At 35.2% G+C, this 12,155-nt stretch overlaps 1 protein-coding gene across 8 annotated transcripts in view; it reads left to right on the top strand.

Annotated features, from left to right (window-relative positions):
• USP28 (ubiquitin specific peptidase 28) overlaps positions 1 to 12,155 on the top strand; it is a 71,578-nt gene that overhangs the window by 46,276 nt on the left and 13,147 nt on the right. For 6 of the 8 annotated variants that reach the window (XM_074216702.1, XM_074216701.1, XM_074216703.1 and 3 more), the window contains exons 11-16: positions 1,392 to 1,519; positions 2,616 to 2,711; positions 3,806 to 3,964; positions 7,896 to 8,119; positions 10,112 to 10,182; positions 11,581 to 11,809. In XM_074216702.1, coding sequence (XP_074072803.1) covers positions 1,392 to 1,519; positions 2,616 to 2,711; positions 3,806 to 3,964; positions 7,896 to 8,119; positions 10,112 to 10,182; positions 11,581 to 11,809 — 907 coding nt within the window. The remainder of the gene's footprint in view (positions 1 to 1,391; positions 1,520 to 2,615; positions 2,712 to 3,805; positions 3,965 to 7,895; positions 8,120 to 10,111; positions 10,183 to 11,580; positions 11,810 to 12,155) is intronic. The other 2 variants (XM_074216705.1, XM_074216709.1) reach the window with 1 other exon arrangement.

Below are 12,155 nucleotides of genomic sequence, written 5' to 3'. Positions count from 1 at the left end.
ACATTGTTTTCTTGTGAAGTTGACTTATACCTAAGTAGGTGAAACCTATTGCCTCTATATTTCTGACAGGTAAAAAAAAGTATAGTACTTAACTCTTTAATATGCGTTTAGAATATTTTTCTACCACCTTTTTTACAATATTGAATTTCCCTGTCTATAATTTTTATTATTATTATTTTGGAGGTAATGGGGAATAAAAGAAAGGGAGTAGTAGAAAGAAGCATGAGGTAAACACTAATCAAGTATCCAATGCCAGTATTGAATGGCACTCTTCATTTATTTAGATACTGTATTGAAGGATCCAACTCAGTTACTGTAGGAATGAAAAGGAAACTTTCTTCACATGAGTTAGGGAAACCCCAGATCAAAACCTTAAGAAAACATTTGTAGAACAAGTTTTGAAATGGAATTTCAGTCCCAGGACACTTGGAGCTTATATCCTAGATTTTAGAAAAATGTTCCTTAATTCCTGATTAAGATCTATCATTATAAAATGTTTGTAGCTTATATCATCTGAACAATTTTTATGTCTTAGAAGCAAATGAAAGTAATGTTCTTAAGGTATTTAGCTGTCTGGAGGCCTTTCATTCAAGGATGTAAATATCTTTAAAAGTATGTTTAAATTTAGTTCTGTGGTGATTATATAACTTCTGAGCTGCCTAGATTCAATGTTTTGTTTAAGGACAAGTTATCTGAAAGGAAAACATTACCCTCCTGCTCAGTTATTAATAGAAATCTTTATCCAAGTGAAGCTGTGACTTGCTACATAGTGCATTAAATAGAACATGCCCTTTTGTAATGATCATTCCTATACTATGAACATGGGCACTCGCCAAATATTTTTTAAAATTTTGATAAATTAAGTATCTCCCATCACCATTAACAGATAGCACTATAGAAATTTAAAGAATTGCCTGAAACTTGAACAGGGAGAAGTAATAATTAAATTATAATTTTTTTTCATATTACATTCTCAGTATTTCTCTTGTTATACTATTGAGAAACAGTAACTTCCATTTGTATCAGTGTCTGATACTTTTTGAACACTCGCTGTTTTAATCTAAGTTACTTGGTAGGCATCCATTATATTGTCATGAATCCATGCCAGTTCATCATCCCCCAGTTAAATTGGTACAAAAAATAGCTTGCTTAAAATTTGTTCTTTTGTGAAATATTTAATTAAATTCCTCATTAAGTGAGCTCCATTATAAGAGACTATTTCCTTAGATATTTGAGGAAAAAGAGGAAAGTCCCTCTCATATATCTGGTTAGCAGGAGTTCTTTAGTTTTAAAGAAGAAAGTTTTGTGAGATATAATTATTGTTGTTAAATGTGAGCATTTCTTTTTTCTGAAATTCTTTTTCTTTTCCTCTTAATTTCTGTTTCTGACAGCGATGGTTTACAAAGCTACCTCCAGTGCTGACCTTTGAACTCTCCAGATTTGAGTTCAATCAATCCCTAGGTCAACCAGAGAAAATTCACAATAAGCTGGAATTTCCTCAGATTATTTATATGGATAGGTGAGGTTCTTCATTCATTTGCTATTTATTTCTGTCTTTGCTTTTTGTAAACATTTGAATTCCACAGTTTTCTACTTCCCTTCCCCCTTCCTTTCCTGTCCCCTCCCATAACAAAGAATAAACTATTACAAGTTATATATGTACAATCATGCTGAACATATTTCCATATTAGTCATGTTGTGAAAGAACAATCAGAACTAAAGGGAAATAAACTATAAAACAAGTCTTAAGAAGTGAACATGGTATTCTTTGGTCTGCATTCAGACTCCATGGTTTTTTCTCTGGATGTGGACAGCATTTTCCATCATTAGCCTTTTAGAATTGTCCTTGAGGGGTGGCTAGGTGGCGCAGTGGATAAAGCACCGGCCCTGGAGTCAGCAATACCTGGGTTCAAATCCAGTCTCAGACAGTTAATAATTACCTAGCTGTGTGGCCTTGGGCAAGCCACTTAACCCCATTTGCCTTGCAAAAAAAAACCTTAAAAAAAAATAGAATTGTCCTTGATGACTGAATTGCTGAGAGGAGCTAGAATCTATCGTAGTTGATCATCACAGAATGTTGCTGTTAATGTGTACAATATTCTCCTGGTTCTGCTCACTTCCTTCAGCATCAGTTCATGCTTTTCTGAAGTCCACCATTCATGTTTTCTTAGAGAACAACAGTACTCTATCACCTTCATTTACCACACTTTATTCAACCATTCCCCAACTGATGGACATCTCTCAATTTCCAATTCTTTGCCACTTTAAAAAGAGCTGCTATAAATATTTTTGTACATGTGAATTTTTTCCCTTTTTTTATGATCTCTTTGAGTAGCAGTATTGCTGGATCAAAGGGTATATACAGTTTATTGCCCTTTGGGCATAGTTCAAAATTACTGTCCAGAAATGGTTGGATCAGTTAAGTGAAGGATTCTTAATGTATTTGGATGGGAAAAAAGAAGCAGGTAAATGTGGCAGCCAGGTAACATCTGTACATATTCAAAATACGAATTTTGCTCTTTTTATTTCCTAAAAAGAATTATTACTCAGTGCAATTTAAAAAAAATAGAAATGAGGCATATTTGTGGAATAATTATACATTATAATTTTCATAGGTATATGTATAGCAGCAAAGAGCTTATTCGAACTAAGAGAGAACATATTCGGAAGCTGAAAGAGGAAGTTAAAGTTCTGCAGCAAAAATTGGAAAAGTAAGTCATCTGCACCATAAAACTCAGAAACATAAACACTCTAAAGGTTAAAAAGTAGGATAAATATGATTCATAAACTGCTTTTACTAGGCTTTGTTTAGATAACTTTTTTGTATTGCTTCATAGCATCAAAAATAGCTCCTGTCAGTATTGAATCTTCCACTCTCCCACTCCCCCAGCTAAGCTTAAGAATTTAAAAGTGTAGTTTAAAATTTTGCAGAATATGTCTTAACTCCATTGTTTTTAACAAAATGGTCTAGAAAAGAAATTATAAATGAACATAATATTTAGAGCTAGAAAGCATCTCAGAGAGAGTCTAAATCCTATCCCTTTGACTGTACAGGTGAGAGAAAGAACCTCAGAGAGGATAAGTGATTGGCCTAAAGTAGTCACACAAAAATTCAGTGGCAGAGCTGGAAATGGAACCCAGGTCTCTTAGTATCTTTACTACTACTTTTACAAGCAAGGCAGAAGATCAAGACAACTGCATCACTTCATGCCATATCCACCCATTCCCATCCCATAACTGTCAAACCCTGAAGTTTGCTGACTGAATAACTATAAGAATTTGCTATCATAATGAAAATAGGTATAAGTATTAGAGTAGATAAGACTGAAAAAAATACTTCAAATTAAGACATGAGGTTTTTGCATGAGGTTCATTTATCATTGATCCTTCCAGATAATTGTAATGTTTCTTCAGACCATCTTCATTGTTTTATTTTTGGGTACTCTAATAAAGTGTTATTTTCTTTGACATATTTAGATCACTTCCTTAAGCCTAGAACCTCACTGTGATGTATTAGCAATGTGGGATACTTATAAAGTAGGAGCCCACTTGAAGTACTTTGAATTTCTGAACTCAACTGTGAGGTATTAAAAAAATTTTGTTGATTGTTATGATCTTGACCTTCAGAATAGCTTTCCATCTGAATGCTGTAGAAATTTTCCCAGTTTGTCTGTGTCCTCCAGATATTCATTCTGCTTTAGTATGAACCTTTCTATTGGTTCTCCACAACAGTGATTCTGGATTTGTCTCAGCAAACACAGAAGCCACTTTGGCTTTCAGAGCACATGTTTGTGTTTTTTCCTAGATACATAAAGTATGGCTCCGGTTCAGCTCGATTCCCTCTCCCTGACATGTTGCAATATGTCCTTGAGTTTGCCAGCACCAAGCCTGCTGAGGAAACACCTCCTTCGGGCTGTGCCTCTTCTCTTCACTGTCCCATTTCTGAGCTGACAGCAAAGAAGAGGTGACTAGGCTTCTGGCAGGGTGGGAAGTCATGCTATTGAGTAATTCAGAAGCCAAATTGTGGGTGACTGAACAGAGCTCTAAAACTTGGGTTTCAAAGCTGTTACATGTTCTCAGTTCTGGTCCTCCCACATTCTAGTCTCATGACTGGGACCCTGAGCCATGTGCCATCTCCTGGTCTCCACCAATAAGGCGTGAGGGTCAGAGGCAATGATACTTGTGGCTGCTCCCACAGAAGAGCTGGCTGACCTTGTGCCATTTGTGTAATCCAAGTCTATTTCTGCATTAGTGAAATGTGTGGGAAATGATTGGGTGGGGTGGGAGAAGGGAGAAGAATATTTCTATTCGGATTTGATGTTCATATTCCTGAGCAACTAAATCAATTGCAAATGGTTATCTGTTAATGCTGATTGATCTATGATGAAATATTATGTATTTCAACTTTAAAAATGTCTTTTCACACTGATAGGCACTGCTGTATACAAATATCATCAGTCCATGAGTATATAATTTTAATTGAGTCTATTCATCACTTAAAAGACATTTTAAAAATTCTATTACATTCCTTTCTTGGTGCTTGTGTTTTAATGTGTAATTACATTGCAGATTAATTCCATTTGAAGATTGGGTGAAAATTCCTCAAGTGCATAATTAAGTGGATGTCCAAATGTGGAAATTTTTTTGCATTTATATCTAGGGTCTGAAAAACATTGCTGGAACTGTTGGAAAATCTAACTGCTACAAATTTGTGTGGGAATGAAGATCTTGCTTCATATTTTAACTTTTGCCAGGATGAGAAGTGTCAAGTAGTTTAAAATTTCTTGTGTTTCAGACAATATTAGTTATTACTGCCAAACTGACTCCTTTGATACAAGTTTCATATATAATCACGGTTTTGCCTTATAATTTTAAGTTGAATTTTTTAATTCAGCAAAAGCTAATTTCCCAAGCAGCTAGATGAATAGAGCATTAGCCCTGGAATCAGGAGTACCTGAGTTCAAATCCAGCCTCAGACAAAACATTCTTGATTATTTTGCTAAAAAAAAATCCAAAAACAGCAAAAAAAAATTTATAAAACCATTCATTGTTTTAATAGTATTTAAGGAAGTTCTCATTCAGAAAAATTTCAGTCATAGCCCTGAGTTTAAACAATCCCATTTTTTTTGATGATTACCCACTGATAATAAAAAATACGTAACACCACAGTAGGTTTGGCATTCGGTACTGCAGTGTTATAATTTTCATTGTTATTTGTAGTATACCTAGCAACAATGTGAAAGAATGAGAGCACCCCCTGCAGTCTATGTCATAACTGTTCATCTCTACCATTGTAGTACAAAAACAATATAGATAATACATAGACAAATGACCATATTGTGTTCCAATAAAACTTTCTTTATGGTGCCTGAAATTTGAATGTTACTTAATTTTTACATGTTATATAATATAATTATTCTTTTGATTTCTTTTTTCAGCCATTCAAAAGTATAAAGACCATTCTAAGCTTGTGGGCTGTACAAAACAGGTGACAGGATGGAATTCATTGATGTCTGATTTAATATATTTTTTAGTATCTTTAGTGTATTCCCCTGAGGAAAAGAAAGCTGGAAAAAAATTTATTTCTTCATTGTTGGTGACATTTTTTGACCCTTTTTTAAAGGTTTTTTTTTTTTTTTTTTGGTCAAGGCAGTGGGGTTAAGTGGCTTGCCCAAGGCCACACAGCTAGGTAATTATTAAGTGTCTGAGGCCGGATTTGAACTCAGGTACTCCTGACTCCAGGGCTGGTGCTCTATCCACTGCACCACCTAGCCCCACCCATTGTTTTGTTTTTTAAATATTTTTATGTTGGAAGGGGTATGGGAAAACTAGCACACTAAAGCACTATTGGTAGAATTGTGTACTGATCCAGCCATTCTGGGGAATAATTTGGAATGATGTCTAAAGGGAAATAAACCTGTGCATATTCTTTGATCCAGCAATACCATACTGGGTCTATCTCCCAAAGAGATTACAAAAAATGGAAAATCCCATATATATAAGAATATTCAGGAGCTACTAGGTAGTGCAGTGGATAGAGCACCAGCCCTGGAGTCAGGAGTACCTGAGTTCAAATCCGGCCTCAGACACTTAATAATTACCTATCTGTGTGGCCTTGGGCAAGCCACTTGGGCAATCCTTGCCAAAACTTTAAAAAAAAAAGAATATTCATAGCAGCTCTTTGTGTAGTGACAAAGGAGAGATGTCCATCAATTGGGAAATGGCTGAACAAGTTGTGATATATCAATGTAAGGGAATATTATTGCTCTACAAAAAATGATGAGCAGGCAGATTTCAGAATAACTGGAAAGACATATGAATTGATGCTGAGTGAGTGAAGTGAGCAGAACCAGGAGACAGATATAGATATATGTATGTATATATAAATATATAGTGATATATACAGGAGAATATTGTACACCTTAACGGCAACATTGTGCAATGATCAGCTATGATAGACTTAGATCTTCTCAGCAATACAGCAATCAAAGACAATTCTTGAAAACCTGTAATGGAAAATGCCATCCATATCTAGAGGAAAAATTATGAAATCTGAATGCAGATCAAAGCATACTTTCTTCACTTTTTTTTTAGTTTTTTTTTTTTTGCAAGGCAATGGGGTTAAGTGGCTTGCCCAAGGCCACACAGCTTAGGTAATTATTAAGTGTCTGAGGCCAGATTTGAACTCAGGTACTCTTGACTCCAGGGCCGGTATTCTACTTCATTTTTTAAAATTTATTTTTTCTGCTCATAGTTTTCCCTTTTTGTTCTGATTCATCCTTCACAAAATGACTAATAATGGAAATAGGTGTAACATTATACATGTATAAACTATATTATATTTCTTACTATCCTAGGAAGGGGAGAGAGGAGGGTGGGAGGGAGAAAACTTTACAAAAATGGATGTTGGAAATTATCTTTACATATAATTGGATAAATAATATTTTGAAATAATCCTATTTTATTTTTCTTCAATTATATGTAAAGTTTTAACATTTTTTTAACTTTTGAGTTACAAATTCTGTCTCTCCCTTCTTTCCCCCCAGTTGAGAAGACAAGCAATCTGATATATATTATACAAGGGCAATCATGTAAATTGTTTCCATATTAGTCATTTTGTGGAAGAAATCTTGAAGTAAAAAAAAAAAGTGAAATCTGCATTCAGACCCTGCTAGTTCTTTCTCTGAGACGAATAGCATTTTTTTTTCTTCATTGAGTCCTTTGGGATTATCTTGGATTGTTGTATTACTGAGAATAGCTGTAATCATTATAAAATATTGCTGTTACTGTGTAAAATATTCTCCTAGTTCTGCTTACTTTACTATATCGGTTTATGTAAATCTTTCCAGGGTTTTTTCTGAAAGCATCCTGCTCTTCATTTCTTATATAATACAATAATATTCCATTGCAGTCATATATCACAACATGTTCAGCCCTTTCCCAAGCAATGGGTATTCTCTCCTTTTCCAATTCTTAGCCTTTGGTAGTATTTCTGTTCAAGCTAAAGGAAATTCTATTCTCTAACTAGTTTTTGATGACAGCTCCTATCAATAATGAGAAGTTGAATTTTTTTTTTTTTGAGTATCTCTAAATTTGTATTGGGCTTGGTCAGCAGTGAATAGCTACCAAATTATTGAGAGAAATTTGATTTTAGCTTCTGGTCCTGTGTTGGGCATATACTTCAATTTTCAGACCTTTATTAGTCTGAAAGAAGGGTCTACTTTAGAAAGCTGTTTCTTAGAAACTTTCTAGTTAATTCTCTGACTATTCCATGAAGTAGTTTTAATAGAAAAAAGAAAGCTACAATGCTACTTTCTGAATTACTTAATTTAATTCAAAACAACTCTTTGAAAAGGAATAATTTATTGGTGGTCTGATTCATTTTTTTCCTTTAGTATTAGAGCAGAGGAATATTCTGGCAAAATTGAAGTTCCTCTATCCTCTTTGGAAAAAGATAATTTACTTCATACTGATCTGATAAATAAGCCATTTACATCTTCCCGAACTTCAGTGAAAATGCCTGAGCACCCAGCTCCACGAACAATCACTGAGGAGGAAATGAACTTTGTTAAGACCTGTCTTCAGAGGTGGAGGAGTGAGATTGAACAAGATATACAAGGTTGGCTGTTTTACAGTTGTTAAGCAGTTACTTTTTATTGCCTTTTTTTTAAGTTCGGTGGAAAAAGATAATTTGAGATCATGTAAGATAGCCTTCTTGTCTATGCCATTGTCTTTTCTGCATAATTTTTGTTGTCATGACTATCCAGCTCCTCTTATTCTTTGGTTTCTTTATAGATGTAGTATGTTTTAAATAATAAATTTTAAATTTACCCAACATATATCAGTCAAAAATGTTCTCTGTCTTTGGTTTTTAAATTGGGTTGATTTTTATTTTGTCCTTTCCTGGTAAAAATTCTCAAATTGTTTTAAAAAAAAGTCTCTCCAAATCAATGACTCCCAAGTTTGGTAATTTGGTTATTTTTTTCCAATTACTTGTATTGATAGTTTTCAGCATTCATTCTTTGTAAGATTTTGATTTCCACATTTTTCTTGTACCATCCATTCCCTCTCCCTCCCGAAGACAGCAAATAATCTGAACTTATACATGAACATTTGCATTAAACACATTTCCTTATTAGTCATGTGTGAAAGAAGAATAGGTCTTAGATTTGTCATGATCACTTATCAGCTCAAGGTTCAGGGAGATTACCAGACAGTAGAACGAATAGAGGCAGAACCTAGTCAGACACCAAGCATTTATGAAGTTCCTATTCTGTGTCAAGCATTGGGTATACAAAAAGGGTAAAAGAGAATTTCTGTTTCCCAAGGAGGTTACATCTCATGAAGGAGTCAACTGCAAACATCTTTGGACATACTTGGAGATAATCAACAGAAGAAAGGCACTAACCTAGAGGGAATTTGGAGAAGCTTCTTAAAGAAAATGAGATTTTAGCTAAGACTGGAAGGAAACCGGGAAAAGTAGCAATGAGAAGAAAATTCCAGGCATGCAGAAGAACTAGTGAAAAGTCCCAGAATCAGGAGAGGGTGTGTACAGTGTGAGATCAATCAGAGGGCCAGGATCACTAGATCTCAGAGTTCAGCAGAGTAAGAATAAGAAACCTGGAAAGGCAAGAAGGGGTCTGGTTTGAAAGGGCCTTAAAAGTCAAATAGAGAGGTTTACATGTGATCTTAGAAGTAAAAAGAAATCAATGGAGTTTATTGAATAGGGAGGGTAATATGGTCAAATTTTCACTTTAGGAAGATCAGTTTGATAACAAAGTGAAGAATGGAGTGGAATGGGAAAAAACTGGAGTTGGGCTATTGAAGTAGTCCAGGTATGAAGTGAAGAGGGCCTGTACCAAAGCATTGCTGTGTCAAGGGAGAGAAGAGGACATATAGGAGAAATGTTATGAAAATAGAAACTACAGGTCTTGGCAACTGATTGGATGGGATTAAGGATTTGAGAGAGACAGAGTGATTAGTGAAGGATAGCACCCAGGTTGTGAGCCCTGGTTACAGGGAGGATGATGGCACCCTCAGTAGTAATTGAGAAGTGAGGAAGAAGGAAAGGTTTAGGTGTGGGAGAGAAAGGTGAGGTTTTTTTTTGACATGATGAGTTTAAGATGTTCAATAAGTCATACAAGATATCGAACAGGCAAGTTGAAGATATAAGACTGACAATAAAGAGAGAGATTAGTGCCAGAGAAATAAATGTCAGAATCAACTGAATGGACATGATAGTTGAAACTATGGAAACTGAAGAGATCACCAAGTGGAATAGTATCTAGGACAGAGCCTGGGTTATCATCCATGGTTAATGAAAGTAACCTGGTGGAAGACTGAGAAGCTCAGAAGTAGAAGAGAACAGTAGAGGGCAGAAGAATATGAAGCATCAGGGAGTGCTCACTAGTGTTAAAGGCTGCAGAGAAGTCAAGAAAGATGAGGATTGAGAAAAGGCCATTGGATTTGTCATTTAAGAGATCATTGGTAACTTTGGAGAGAACCCAGATTATGAATAACTAACTGCTGTCTTCAGAGAAAAAAAAATGATGCAGGTGATATGAGATGGAATGAACTATGTATTGAATTATGTGGTGTTTTTTTTTAACAGACCTAAAAAACTGCATTGCAAATACTACCCAAACCATTGAGCAAATGTACTCTGATCCCCTTCTTCACCAGGTAGGATAAGATGAAATGGAAAAATAAAACTACGTGCGAGCTTGGTGTATTTGTCAGCTACAAGAAAAAATGGTTTATTGATGTATTTTTTAAATTGAAATTACATGTTTCAAAGCTGATACATCAGTTCAGTCATTTTATGCTATCTTAAAGCACATAAAGCACAAATTATTAATATACGTTGATTTCTCTCATGAAATGATACCTCAAGTAAAATTTTAAAAGATTCAAAGAAAGACGGAGATTGTTATAACTATGTTTTGTTCTCATCTCCTTATTCACTACCTTTAAGGTATCAGCTTACTCTCTGGATTTGGAAGAGGGGAAAAAACCTCCCTTTTCCCCCATTCTATATGTTATCCTGACAGAGGACTAATTCTTCTTCTATTTAGTAGTGTTTATAGAACTTGTGTGACTTTTGAAGTGAATGCCATGTATTTGGGGAAATCCAATTTCACTATTTCCATTGATAGTTCTTTCCACTATATTGAAGACTCATTAAATATTTGGCAATTCATTAAATCATTAGAATGTAGCTTAATTTGATTCTCTGTTAATATGTTTAAACACTTGGTCTTAGCATGATTGTACTTGCCTCAATACATGAAAAGATGAATAATTTTACCTGTGTGTGTGTATGTGTGTGTGTGTGTGTATATATATATATATGTATATATATGCATATATATACATATATATTATATATGTTCCCTCCTCTGACTTGGTCTTAATGAATTGAAGTGATTAAAAATATACTTTACTTGATATCCAGCCTTTAGTACCTTTCTAAACCTAATTATGCTGATCTTCCAACAGTCCTTGAGAGCTCACTCTACCTTAATATCATCTTCTAGTAATTCCAGGTCACTCCCATAGTAGGATTAGTGGATTAGTGGAGGACTTCAGTTAAGGAGCTTTATATAGTTCCATAAATTGTGAGGATTCTTAAATGTGAGGGTTTTCCCCTCTATGCAGAAGAAATTCAGAACTTGAATAGCTGATTCAGGATGAAATATGGTCACCTGAACCCTGGTGGCCTGAAAACTAGGGATAAGATTAAAACAACTGAATTTGCCATGTGTCATTTCCCATCTAAGAGTTTTTTCCCAGAATGAGCAAATAAGTGTCATCTTATGTTCTGAGGATGAAGCCCAAGAGCTATAGTAATTGACAACAACAGACAGAGTTTAGATTATCAATTTTGGATATTTCACAGGAGTAATATTTTTTTGTTGTTGCTTGTTTTTAGCCAATAAAATAGGTAAATGTGACTTCTATATTGAAACATTAAGGAACATGTTTAGCAACTAGGAATGTCCCTTTGGACTTGAATTACTGTATTAGAAGACTGTAAAGTCTCTGCTTAAAATTCCCAAGAGTCTGACTTTTGCTTCCCAGGTGCCTTATCGCTTGCATGCAGTTCTGGTTCATGAAGGACAGGCCAATGCTGGACATTATTGGGCCTACATCTATAATCGACCACGAAATATTTGGCTCAAGTATAATGACATTTCTGTGACTGAATCTTCCTGGGAAGAACTTGAAAGGGACTCCTATGGAGGCCTGAGAAATGTTAGTGCTTACTGCCTGATGTATATTAATGACAAGCTGCCTCACTTCACTGCAGGTAACAACAGTCAGCAAAATACAGTACATAGTACTGCCTAGGGGAGGGGAAGCGACATGGTTTGTGTATTGGATAAAGTTTTCTTGCAGTGAACATTTCACTTTTGAGGTCACTAGAGACAGTTCCATAATATATGTGAATTCTGTTTTCCTGCACATGCTAGAAACCAGTCATATACTGTACATGTGTGGGGAGTCTCTTGGGACACCTCTGTAAAAGGAGGGTGGAGAGACCAGACCCTGCAGAATCTACAGATCTGTGTAGCTACTGGTGAGAACTCCACATAGCTGATGTGTGTACCAGACCTGCGATGTACCATTCACTCAGCTAAATATTTCCAAAGAGA

This window comes from Macrotis lagotis, chromosome 1, assembly GCF_037893015.1.
Source record: "Macrotis lagotis isolate mMagLag1 chromosome 1, bilby.v1.9.chrom.fasta, whole genome shotgun sequence".
NCBI lineage: Eukaryota > Metazoa > Chordata > Mammalia > Peramelemorphia > Peramelidae > Macrotis > Macrotis lagotis.
Note: the sequence above shows the minus strand (reverse complement) of the source record. Positions and strands in the feature narration are given on the sequence as shown.